The 13,887-nt window shown below is 41.0% G+C and overlaps 1 protein-coding gene across 4 annotated transcripts in view; it reads left to right on the forward strand.

Annotated features, from left to right (window-relative positions):
• CTNNA2 (catenin alpha 2) overlaps window positions 1-13,887 on the forward strand; it is an 818,238-nt gene that overhangs the window by 81,746 nt on the left and 722,605 nt on the right. For all 4 annotated transcript variants that reach the window (XM_030563913.1, XM_030563912.1, XM_030563911.1 and 1 more), the window contains one exon: window positions 12,212-12,318. In XM_030563913.1, the coding sequence (XP_030419773.1) occupies window positions 12,217-12,318 (102 nt within the window). In that variant the 5' untranslated portion in view covers window positions 12,212-12,216. Of the gene's footprint in view, window positions 1-12,211; window positions 12,319-13,887 lie in introns of those variants that run through there.

Consider the following 13,887-nt stretch of genomic DNA (forward strand, 5'->3'; position numbering starts at 1 on the left):
ATAATTCAGAAGTGGCTTAGAAAACCACCCTCTTAATCAAATCCCTAGCAGGGCAGAAAGGTTCAACGGACCAGAGTAGGAAAACACCTTATGAGAGTTCAAGAGCTTCCTATGATGAATTGGGATTAAATTAAATAAAACCAGAAAACGTAAGATGAATATCAGGCAAACTTCCTGTCACTAAAGGGAAATGAAGTCAGACTAGAGGATCAAATTAGTCTTTGCCATCTGTAATTGCTGTCATTATATTCCTTTTTTTAAGATTAGCTGGAGAGAAGTGAATAATTATAGAATAGTATAGTTGGACTCCACCACAGACAAATGCTGGCATAGTACTTAAGAAATGAATATGAGAGTTTAGGCTCTCTTGAGCATGGGCTCATTAACAATAGATTATGTCAAAGAAATCTAACTTCTTCAAAGGAGCAAAAAAAATAATGAAAGCATGGCAGTGGATGTGAGTTACCTGGATTTCAGTAAGGATTTTAGTAAGTTGTCCCACAGGCAATTGGTGAACAAAATGATAAATCTAGATATCAGCACTGATGAGAAAATATGTGCAAGTTGGCAGGAACAGTGAGGAGGGTTATCATTAATGGCACAAAATCCTCCTGGAGTGAAATGACAATTGGGTTCCCACAGGGTTTTATGCTGAGAACAATCCTTTTTAACATATTAATTATTGAGTTGGAAAATGGAACTACTGTATTTGCTTGGTATCCGTACTTGCAGATGGTACTGAAGCAGGAGATAGTTGACACAGTGGTGAATATAGTGAAATTGTAGGAGCTTTTGGACTTGTTGGATAAATTGTCAGATGACTAAAATATTCTTTTAAATCTAGGAGATGTGTTGCTTCTGGGGTGAGAAGAACAAAAAAGTGAAATACCAATTAAGTGTCTTAAATATTAATGAGACAGGCAAAAAGGCATGTAGAGGTGATATGAGCAGAGTCAGTATCCTAATAGAGGGGATAGGTTGCTTTAAACAAAGAATACATCTTAAATCTAAAGCAATGGGATGTATTTATTTATTTTGATCTTATTATTATTTTTTTGTATTTCTGCATGGCACTTCTGCATATTTCTGGAACATTGTATGAAATTTAGATAACTTAATTTAAAAGATCTCTAGTTATTAGAGAGACCACAAAGGAGGGCAATGTGATTGGTTGACCTAAAGGTATGGAAGTAGTCTTTTTTGATGAAAGAGATGCAGGGAGACTAAGGTATGATTTCATTAAAGTCTTCAAGTACAGGAATTTAGGAGTAGGCACAGTGATACTCATAAGGAAGTGACCTCATGTTTTCACAAATAAAAATTTGACCAAGAAAGGTTTAGGCTACATTTGATTTAGGCTACATATCATATGGAGCTGGTCCTCAAGGAATCAATTCTGAAGCACTTAGAGGAGAGAAAAGTGATCAGTAACAGTCAGCATGGATTCACCAAGGGCAAGTCATGCCTGACTAACTTTATTGCCTTCTATGATGAGATAACTGGCTCTGTGGACGAGGGGAAAGTAATAGATGTGTTATTCCTTAACTTTAGGAAAGCTTTTGATGTGGTGTCCCACAGTATTCATGCCAGAAAGTTAAAGAAGTATGGGCTGGATGAATGGATTGTGAGGTGAATAGAAAGCTGGCTAGATCATCGGCTCAACAGGTAGTGATTAATGGCTCCATGTCTAGTTGGCAGATGGTATCAAGCAGAGTGCCCCAAGGTGGTCCTAGGGCCGGTTTTGTTCAATGTCTTCATTAATGATCTGGAGGATGGTGTGGACTGCACTCTCAGCAAGTTTGCAGATGACTCTAAACTGGGAGGATTGATAGATACGCTGGAGGGTAGGGATAAGATACAGAGGGACCTAGACAAATTAGAGGATTCGGCCAAAAGACATCTGATGAGGTTCAACAAGGACAAGTGCAGAGTCCTGCACTTAGGACGGAAGAATCCCATGCACTGCTACAGACTAGGAACCAAGTGGCTAGGCAGCAGTTCTGCAGAAAAGGAGGTAGGGATTACAGTGGACGCGAAGCTGGATATGAGTCAACAGTGTGCCCTTGTTGCCAAGATGGCTAACAGCATTTTGGGCTGTATAAGTAGGAGAATTGCCAGCAGATCAAGGGAAGTGATCATTCCCCTCTATTCAACATTGGTGAGGCCTCATCTGGAGAACTGTGTCCAGTTTTGGGCCCCACACTACAAGAAGGATGTGGAAAAATTGGAAGGAGTCCAGCAGAGGGTAACAAAAATGATTATGGGGATGGAGCACATGACTTGTGAGGAAAGGCTGAAGGAACTGGGATTTAGTATGCAGAGGAGAAGAATGAGGGGGGATTTGATAGCTGCTTTCAACTACCTGAAAGGGGGTTCCAAAGAGTATGGATCTAGACTGTTTTCAGTGGTACCAGATGACAAAACAAGGAGTAATGGTCTCAAGTTTCAGTGGGGGAGGTTTAGGTTGGATATTAGGAAAACCTCTTTCACTAAGAGGGTGGTGAATCACTGGAATGGGTTCCCTAGGGAGGTGGTAGAATCTCCTTCCTTAGAGGTTTTTAAGGTCAGGCTTGACAAAGCCCTAGCTGGGATGATTTAGTTTGGGGCTTGTGTCCTGCTTTAAGCTCCTGACATCTTGTCCAACCCTGAGATCCTATAATTCTATGATTTTGGAAAGGGCTTCTTGTAGGAGTTGTTAACATTTGGATCATTCTACTGTATGATATTGGGAGCACAAATTATCAACCACTTTAAAGCAAAGATAATGACTACTTACTACACTAAGTACTTTATAAACGCCATAGCTAGATATTTTGAATAAAAAAAAATCTACAGTAGTTAAACATGCTTACTGAGTAACAACATACATCTGGTGCAAGGTGCGAGAATGAAATAAATATTCCTTTTAGTTTTCTTAATCCACACATTTTGTCTATCTACTTTAAAAGAACAGGGAATATTGCATTGATATTACCAAAAATTGATGAAAAGTTTATGCAAACAGGTCCATACTGTGAAATATGTAGATAATGTAAACATTCAATATTCATGAAGGTGCTCATTAACAATAAATTGAAATTTAGGGCCAGATTGTCTCCTCTGCTTCTGTGAGGGGAGGCAATTTGTGCTAGGGTCAGACTGCATTGCATGGTATAAATTCACCCAACTCTGTCACTAGTCCATTTCTCAATGTTATTTTTCACAAGGATCTGATCCAAAGCCTATTGACTTCAATCAGCTTTCAATTTGGCTCCAATTTGGCTGCAGTAGAGAGGTTGTGAGCTCAGAGGTATTGGTCCATTAGAGCCATTAGAACAGGTTGAACAGTTTCCATCTGAGGTCATGAGAGCCTATGAGGCTAAGCTGCTGTATGTGAATGAATAGCGGATAGTGGTCCAGGATAAAATTGTCTAGTGTCTAAGTGACATAAGAGCCTTTCAATGGGACTTAGGTGCTTTTCAAAATGAGACTTAGGCCTAAGCCACTGTATGTACTTTTGAGACACTTTTCTCCTCAACTGTCATAATTATTTTTTGAACAGAATTGTATTCTTATGTAACCCTTCTGCCCCTCTGAGTTGGCAGCAACAAGGGCCGGGTTAAGTATCCAGGGGTTCCGTTTCAGTAACATAATGCATAACTGGCTCGAGCCCCCACCCAGTGACCTGGGACACTCACATACCACACCCCCCTGGGTGCCTCTAGGAGGCAATACTTCCCCTTATGCGGTCCGGGGCCAACTGCCCTGCCTCTCCATGGGTTCTGCTTCCGCCTTCTCCACAAACTGCTCTGCTTTACCAGCCGCTCCACTCTGCTCCTCCAGCCATCCTCACAAACTGCTCCGCTCCACCAGCTGCTCTGCTCCATGAGCTGCTCCAGTTCTCCCTGCAAACTGCTCGGCTCCACTCACTCTGTGGGCCGCTCCACCCGTCCCACGGCTACTCCACTCTGCCAGTTGCTCTGCTCCACCAGCTGTCCCATGATCTGCTCCAGCCATCCCAACAAACTGCTCCACTCCGCCAGCTGCTCTGTTCCGCAGTATAGCTTCAGGCTCCCCCACTAGTTAGCACAGTACTCAGTGCTCTCAGCTCAGTAATTACAGCTCTTTAGTGATCGCAGCTCTTAGTAGGGGAGCCCCAGTGCTAGTGCACCACCATTAGCCCAAAGTGAGTTCAGCTCAGTCACCTGTATCTAGATTCTTAAGGGAATAAAAAAATCAACTCTAACATTCCACAGTGGAGAGAGGAAGGGGGTGGAATTGGTGCTTCTGGCTCCACAAGGAATCTGCACCACCAGGCACAGATACCTGTCCCCAGCCTCTCTCAATTCACTGGGTTTTGGAACCCATGTCCCTTGTCTAGCAAGTACCACCCAACTGAGGGTGAGTCATTTCTGTCACAAAGCAGTCCCACAGCTCGGCAGCCTGGGATGGGGTAGGCGTGCCTATGCAAATACACTCTCTGAAATTCTTTCCACCAGATGTCAGGGTAGAGCTCATCCTGACTCTGCTTACACTTATGTGCATTGCAGAAAAATAAATAGACATGTTCTTATGTTCTTACATGTGGCTTTTTAAAAACTAGATGGAAAAAATTAAACACTGACAACTTGACCTTATTTTTTTTCCTTTTTTTGTCCAGCAATCAGTCTCTAATTGTTATTGACTTGAGCATCTGGCCATGCCACTCTTGTGTGTGTGTGTGTGTGTGTGTGTGTGTGTGTGTGCATGTGGTATGCATGTAACCATGTTTGAGTTATTTTTCTTGTTTAAGTTTATGGAGAGAAAAGGCAGCGCACATAAGAAACAAAATAAACAGGTATGTCAAAAATGTAGAGTTCAAATGAACAGAGACAAAGATCCCTCCAAACCCTCCTGTCCCATTTTTTAATTTTCTTTTTTAGGTAAGGTGGTTGGGGCCTCCCATGTCAACTGCTGTTATTTCAGCCAGAAGTGTTGTAGAAATTCATTTAAAACCATATGTCACAACATAATTAGGCACGAGCTGCTAGGTGAGAGATGGGAGGCTGTTGATAGTATGGAAGCAGAGGTAAAGTTGCTTAGTTTATCTGAACTGTGCACTTTCATGCCTCCCAATTATTATTATTTTTTAAACTGCAGTGTTCCATTAACAAATTTTCTAAATGCATTAGCTGTGTGTCTGCTCAACCTTAACTCTGAATGAACTGTTTGTTTGTTTGTTTTTGTCTGGGATATTACTTATTAATCTACTACACAGGACTGTTGAGAATTATTTAGTTCATATTTCCACTGGGTTTTGAAAATGTAAGCTTTTATAAAAGGACTAAGGTATTATTTCACTCTTACTTATTGCAACTCTCTTGTTACTCTTATTTCTATTTTTCTTCTGTGTTCTTCCTATCTCTTTTTTTTTCTTTAAACAAACAAGTGTCCTTTGCCTAACATTATTGTAGTAAGGCCTGGTATGAGGCCTCTCATACCAGGCCTTATGTTTCAGGCATTCTTCTTACTACGATTGTCTTCTTCCAGTAGTAAATGTAGGTTAGGGATATAGTTTTGTGTTCCTCCACTACTGTCGCTAGGGTCATCCTTCCGTATTGCTCGTCTTTTGTGTGCTTTTTCCCTATACAGGTGCTCCCCGACTTATGCAAGCATTTTGTTCTGGAACACCTTGCGTAAGTCTGGATTTGCATGAGTCAGGTTTGCATAACCCAGGGAGCATCTGTACTATACAGATTTAATGGGGGAGACCAGTGTTTCTCAAATTGGAGGTCTTGACCCAAAAGGGAGTTGCAGGGGTTCACAAGGTTATTTCAGATCTGGGTGACCAGAGAGTGACAGCTGCTGGCCAGGCGCCCAGCTCTGCAGTCAGCGTCATGCAAGCAGCAGTACAGAAGTACATACCATGCCACCCTTACTTCTGCGCTGCTGCCTTCAGAGTTGGGCAGCCAGAGAGTGGCGGTTGCTGACTGAGGGCCCAGTTCTGCAGGCAGTAGCGCAGAAGTTAAGGTGCCTTCAGGGCTAGGCTCCTGGCCAGCAGCAGCGCAGAAAGTAAGGGTAGCAGTCATGCAACCCCACCTTTACAATAACCTTGCGACTCTCTCCCAACAACTCCTTTTTGGGTCAGGATCCTACAATTACAACACTGAAATTTCCAGTTTAAATAGCTGAAATCATGAAATTTAGGATTTTTTAAAATCTTATGACTGTGCATTTGACCAAAATGGACCGTGAATTTGGTAGGTCCCAAATTATGCGTATAGATATGTTTATGAAAAACTGTGATTTGGAGACACTCCCTCATAAGGGACAGTGTTGTGAATGTGGGAATTTGGAGATGTGCCCTGGAGACAGGGCTTGGGAACATAGCATGGCTGTGTGCAGCAGTTCAGCAGAGAGGCTCTCCAGTTTGTTTTATTAAAATTTTATTCCTTTCCCATTCACTAATTTGTTATTTAATGAACCCAAAGACGTTACACTATTGATGAAAGCAACACATTGTAATGTGGTAGACTCGAGTTTGATTTCTCCCTGTTTTCCATGAGTGGAAAAGACAAGTCTCGTATACAGTAAAATATGTCAATATTTGTTTTTAAAAGCTCAGGGTAGTGTGGACTCATGCAAAGTTCCACTGACATTAGGATGCTGCCCAGACACAGGGGCCCACACTACCATGGAAACAGACACAGAGTGGTGCAGGAGCAGGAACAAGGGCAGTTGGTTGACACTACTGGCAATGGGAGTGTTCCTGACCAGATATTGATGCTGAGCAGACTGAAGAGACTGCTTCCCCTAAAACCCTATATATCTACCCTGGAATCATGTGAATGGGTCCTTGCTTGTGATTGGCTGGCATGGGGCCTATCACAAGATCTGCACGTAATTGCCTCTGATGGCTCATCTCACACTCTGGCTTTAAATCATGCGCTGTCAGCGGAACAATAGTGAATATGTTTTTCATTCAGGTTTTGTGCTGAGGAACTGCATGTCCTCTCCAATAAACACTTAGAAAGATGTTGGTCATAATTTAGTTCAGTGAAACTAACTTTTGGATAAAGAGCAGTACATACCTGTAAAGGTATAAGTGTTGACACCCAAACTAACTTCAGCTTTCAAGAAACATTGGATTATTATCTATCTATTTCCATTTTGAAAATCTATATTGACAATGTAAAGTTTTGAAGAGCAAATATTCCTAGAGAAAAGCAAGAAAATTAAAGTAACTTGGAAAAGATTATAGGTAATGTTGAAGCTATGTTGGTCCTAGGATATTAGAGAAACAAGATGAGTGAGGTAATACCTTTTACTGTACCAACTTCTGTTGGTGAAAGAGAAACTTTTGAACTTACACAAAAGATATTACTTCACCCACCGTGTCTCTCTTGGAAAATATTGGCTTTCTTTCTGATATGGGAAATTAAGATGAAAAGAGAATTTTTCCTGACAACCTTTTCTCTCTCACGTTAAAAATATAGCTTATTTTATATTTAAACAAAAATATTAATTGTATTAAATCGTGTGGTGTTCCTCTATTGACAGGTAGCATAGGTTCTCCTTATATGTAATTGGTTGGCACAAATGTGGTGGTGTCATGCTGTCTGATGTGGCTCATGGCCATGAGTACCTACCTCAGGGCAGATTGTCAAAAGCAGGGCAGACACCCAAACTGATGGTATGTTCTATAATTAGATTTCACCAAGATAGTGCCAAATTGAACTCCTAAAGTAATGCAATAGTCTTATAATGGAGCCACAGACAGTCCTGTTAGGCACTGGGAAAGCTAGTCTATGCAGTAAATGGTCACTTGCACCAAAACCCACAGAATATTCAGGTTGCACCCAGTGCCAACAGATCAGTTACTCACCCAGTATTTGCTTCCTAAATTTCACACCAAAGACAATGTCGGAAGTCAATTCTATAGCAAATTAACTAAAGATTTATTAACCAGGAAAAATAAATGAGCGTTATTGAGAGGTTAATACAAGTAAAATATATGTACAGGTGAGTCACAGTCTATAATTCCAAATGGTTGCAGAGATGAAGTAATCTGCCTGTTTCTCAAAAGCCTCTCAGGGCTACCCAGAATAATTCTGGGGATCTCTGAGTTCTTGTTTGGTTATTCTGCCCCGTTAGAATCCAAACAGTCCAGAGATGAAGGATTTTTCCTTGTGTCCATAGTTATAGCTTCTTGTTGCAGAAAAACAAGTTGACAGAGTCACTACCCATGTGGGTTCTTTCTTTGATGATGCGGAGAGAGAGGAAAGCATTTAGAGTCTTTGATCCTCATACATGACCCCTTTTTCTGAAATATGCAGGGATTAGCACGTTCCTGCTATAGTCCTTCATTTGCATTACATACTGGGTTACTTAGTTACAGAGTGTTAGTGTCACAGGGCACTAGTTCAGGTGGTTCTGCAGTTATAAACACACTCCAGACTGTTTATCATTCACCAAGGTGTGCATTTATTTCCCTCTTACATCACCAGAACATGCAACATGGGCTTATAGCAAGGACAGACTTCCTTGTAGCCCTCACTCTTCAGCCCAGGCTCACTCTGTGAGCTTCCTTCTAAGTTCCTCTTGAGCGCCTTCCTCAGTTGCCTTTGCTTCATGTTTCTTCTCCTTATGTTCTCCCCAATTACCTTGTTAACCCAGTGATTATCATCTAGGTGGTCACAATCCCCCCAGAAGGTGTGTAATGGTTAAGGATACGATTCAGTCATGGAGATCACAGAAGTAATGGATTCTGTGACTTTACTGGAACTCCATGACTTTGGCTTCATCTGTCAGAAGCTGGGGCTGGAGTCAGGGTTGTGAATCCCTCACCCTTGGTTTCAGCCAGGGCTGGGGCTGTGTATCCCTGCATCTCTGTGTCATGGCCAGTGCTGAAGACAGCTGTATGTCCCCTTGGTCCCCTGTGTCCAGAGCCTGGGCTGTGCACCCCCCTTTCCCAATTGCAGCTTTGGTCCGTGCCAGAGCCAGGTCTGTGCATCTCCGCTCCCACGGCTTTGGCTGTTACTGGAGCTGGAGTTGCTGCTGTGTGTCTCTGCCCCGTGGCTTCAGCCAGGATTGAAGCTGGGACTGTGCTTTCCCCCACCCAGCCCTACTCCTCCCCACCATGGCAGCGGGGCTGGGGTTGTGTCACACCACGGGGCTTCAACTATCATTCCTTCTCTCCCCTCACCCCATCCTCTCTCCCCCCTTTATTTTTAGTGAAAGCAAAGGTCATGACTCCCATGATTTTTTTTTTGTATATTGCCCGCAACCTGTCCATGACTTTTACTAAAAATAACCATGACAAAATCTTGACCTTAGTAATTCCCCCAGGCTGCAGCACTTTCAGTTATCAGGGATATATAGAATGCAAGTGTTCACTGTTACATTATAACATGGGGCATAGCTGAGTGAGAAAAATACATGCATTATCCATCTGGTTTCCAGCTATGCATTTGTAAATGTTCAGTGAGGCCTAGAGTTTTGGCATAAACTGGCTCCTGGTCAGCCAGTGTCCCACTTGGCCTAAGTGCATTGGAATACTTCAGGGCTGTGAGGTTCTTGTGCTTAAATATAATATGTGAAGTAATGTTTTTGCTTGTTTGGGTAGAAGAGATAACAGAATATGATCAACAGGCTATTCCGTGTTTGAATGTTTTTTCGGCTTAGAAAGAATTCGCTACGAGTTGCAAGGAAAATCTTTAATCCTTACAGATTATGCTCAGGTGTGTAACCCCTATTCACTCTTCTTTTCCATTTTAAATTTTTCAAGTAGCATTAGTGAATGAAACAGAATGAATAATTATTTAACTTGACAGTTTTGTTCATTTTGCTTAACTGTGTTAACTTTGCAATCAGGGTGGATTGATTTAAAGCAAGGCAATTTAAGTCATGATTTAAATCAGAAATTGGAAAGCCTGGGTTTAATACATTTTTCCATTTGTACTTTAGTTATTGTCTAAATTAGGGTGTTTTCTCATTGGTTGACATAACCATTAAAACACATTGATTCACAACTAAATGGAGACTTTATACTGGATTTGGTACATCTTTTTGCTACCTAGAGCAGTACACCATAACCATCTACATTTATTTAAGCAATTATATTGCTTAATATTTTAATATTTTTATTTATAGTTGATTTTAGTATATTAGAAAATAGTGAATTATATAGTGCTTATTTACTAGATAATTAATTTTAGCTCATGATTTGTTTTACGTGGCATTAGGATAGTAATTGCAATTCAATTAAACACACAAAACAGCTTATACAATTTATTTTTATTAAAACAACCTTAAATGTTTTGGATATATAAACTTCTCTTATCAAAACACGTTTCACATTTACAACTAAACGATTTATTAAAGGAACAGAAGGATTAACTGTAGACAGTGAATTAAACTGATTGTTTCAGTTCAACCTGGAGAAATTTTCAAATATGCCTGGATGAAAGTGACCAGAGCTTAAATTTCTACTCACCTATGTCTCTTGTAAATGAGAAAAGTCTCATAAGTTATTTAAGCTGTCCTTTAAACTGTTAAAACTAGTAGATCTCATTTCTTCCCGTCTCATTTTTATTCATAGACTGGAAATGAAAGACAAGTTTTCCTGCTTTTTCAACTCCCAATCGATTTCTCAGATTTAAATGAATTAATCCAAATGAAGACAATATTATTTCTGTGCCTGAAGAAGAGGCTGCTGCTGTCAAAAGTTGATTTAGTCCTTCAACAGACTTTTGGTTCAGGTGCTTAGCTAGTGATTTCCAGTGGTATATTCAGTGATGTGACTTTCTTTAAAATTTCGTCAGCAAACGTGTACAGCTTTAGTGGTTCACCTCAAGCCCTGAAACTTATTATGGCTAGCATGACCATGGTAATTATTAGATGCCCATGTCAATCAGCATCATGTTTGTCAACAGTTAGGCATCTACCCTGATAGTTTTGGTGGAGCATATTGGCAATAATGAGAGACAGGAGGGTCTTTTTTGCACGTGCAAATTATGAGGAGCATGGATTAGTTAGGTTCTGCAGTATTATGCTCTGCTTTCATATTGGCTTATAATATATTTTAGGTAGTGTGTGGACAAGATAAAAATCTTTGTCTCTTGTGAAATGCATTTGGTTTGCATTTAGATACCTGTGGTTCCAAGTGGTAGTTAATGGGCATTGCAACTCTTCTGAATGAAACAGGGCAAGTCCTTCCTATTTCATGTCCTTCCTATTACAAGTCCTTCCATCCGATGTTGCCTGGTGGTGGGCAATGTTTACAGTACTAAGTGCTATGGATTGCACACTTCAGGGTAGGTGCCTGAATGCCTCTGCTTTTGTAAATTATAATGTGCCTTTCATATTACTCAAATACATTTCTCTGTGGTTTAGTGTAGGCAGTAAGTAGTTTGGATTAAGAAAACCATTTTAAATGTCTAGGTTAATTAAATATAGAAGGGTTTATTCTGATCTCAGCTATACAAGACACTGTAAAACATTATTATTGCTACTTTTATTATTTATTATTGTTAAATGGAAGTGCTCATGCTATGCTAGGCACTTTTCAGAAATTTAAAACGGGATGGATCTGAACCCAGTGAGCTCACTGTCCAAAGACTGGTAGGTAGACAGAGGTTAGAGGAAGAGGAACAACAAATGGTTAGCTTTTATGCAAGTCAACATAGTAATGCTAACCCCAAACCTTCAAAAATCTGAGTTAGCCTCTCCCCACCAAATCATGAGATTTTTTTAAAATAATAAATTTTGTTTCTTTTTATAAGTGTTCTGGGTTTTGAACCTTTATGGTTCACATTTGCAAGCTGTTCTCTGCAGTGGTGGAGGTTGTAAAACTTCCTTTTTTTTTTTTTGTAAATAAATGCTGAGATGTTCATGTAATTACATTTTTCCAAGAGCGGAGGCTTCCAGAAAAACATCAAATATTGCCGGACTAATGATAAAACTGCAAGAATTGGCAGCACTGCAACTAGCTCAAATGTAGGCAGCATGACAAAATTGGGTGTTGAAGCAATTCAGAGAGAATGTAACAGGAAAGGGACCTTGTGAATGAATTCAAACATATTGTGAAATTTGCGGTGGGTCTTGTGTACATATGGGAGGTAGGTAAGTGATGCAGGAATATTTGTTGTACATCTTGTGTGCACAGAATATGTAAGTACTTCTCTTTATGTAATATCTAAAAATATACAGACTGAATAATTTACATAAGTTTATGTAATTTTGTCTCTTCTAGGGAGCATGACTTCTGCAACTTCACCTATCATTTTAAAATGGGACCCCAAAAGCTTAGAAATCAGGACTCTTACAGTAGAGAGGCTCTTGGAACCACTTGTTACACAGGTAAGTTGATTGTTTTGTACAGTGGTCTGTGGTGGGATGTTAGATGGGGTGGGATCTGAGTTACTACAGAGAATTCTTTCCTGGGTGCTGGCTGGTGAGTCTTGCCCACATGCTCAGGGTTTAACTGCTCATCATATTTGGGGTCGGGAAGGAATTTTCCTCCAGATTGGCAGAGGCCCTGGAGGTTTTTTGCCTTCCTCTGCAGCATGGGGCACAGGTCACTTGCTGGAGGATTCTCTGCAGCTTGAGGTCTTCAAACCACGATTTGAGGACTTCAATAACTCAGACGTAGGTTAGGGGTTTATTACAGGAGTGGGTGGGTGAGATTCTGTGGCCTGCATTGTGCAGGAGGTCAGACTAGATGATTGTAATGGTCCCTTCTGACCTTAAAGTCTATGAGTCTATGAATTAGTTGTTGTCTTGAGTGTGATGCTGCATCTCAGTGTATTGTTGTTGTTAAATACTTATATTACAGTAGTGCTTAAGGGCTCCCAGGCAGTCTCCATGTGCTAGGCAGTGTGTGGCTAGCATCATTCAGTTGCACAATCCAAGTAGCAGCTGGCCAAAAGTGCTCACTCACATAGCTGCGGGTAGCTTACGTGCTTGAGGCTGTGCGGGAACAAGAGAGGGTAAGGCTGGCTCCCAGAGTCGAGGTTTGGGGTGAGCTAGCAGATCACTGGTCCAGAGAACACCAGAGGAATGTCACGTGGGTCTGGCTTTCATTTAACATGTTAATGAACTCTCCTGACAAACCTAGATAGATAAATCTACTGCTAATGTGGAGGACTCTCTTTTAAAATCTGCAAGATTCTAACATGCTGAGTTGGGGTGAGAAATTAGGTTATGAGTTGTCTTTCGTTCTGGTCCTGCTGATAGAAGGAGAAGTCAGGCAAAGTTATAGCAGGATGACTCTGTTAGGCAGTAATAGGCCAAGAGAAGGCAACTTTTACTAAAGCGTGAAAAGTCTGCCAGGAGGGGAAAGTTCCATGGTCTCTGATGAAAGTAGTAAGGATCATGTTAGGTTGGGACTAGTGATTTTAAACTCAGGTTTCTGGATTTGCCTTGGTGAAGTTTGGTGTTGCTGGGTTTAAGATCAGCAAGACCTATGTACATAATGTAAATAATTATACCTGACTTTGTGATGTTTTATCCAGCAATAAAAACTAACATGTGCCCTGAAGTCCATCACTGTTTGGCTGAGTGCAGCAACATGTTGATTTTTTTTCATAGTTTGGCAGCAAGATGAGGGTGGGAGGCCAGCCGATCAAGGGATCAGCAGATCATTCCCCTCTATTCAACATTGGTGAAAGCTCATCTGGAGTACTGTGCCCAGTTTTGGGCCCCACACTACAAGAAGGATGTGGAAAAATTGGAGTCCAGTGGAGGGCAAAAAAATGATTAGGGGGCCGGAGCACATGACTTATGAGGAGAGGCTGAGGGGACTGGGATTGCTTAGTCTGCAGAAGAGAAGAATGAGGGGAAATTTGATAGCTGCTTTCAACTACCTGAAAGTAGATTCCAAAGAGGATGGATCTAGACTGTTCTTAGTGGCAGTAGATGACAGAACAA

Source organism: Gopherus evgoodei, chromosome 5, assembly GCF_007399415.2.
Source record: "Gopherus evgoodei ecotype Sinaloan lineage chromosome 5, rGopEvg1_v1.p, whole genome shotgun sequence".
In the NCBI taxonomy this organism is placed as follows: Eukaryota; Metazoa; Chordata; order Testudines; family Testudinidae; genus Gopherus; species Gopherus evgoodei.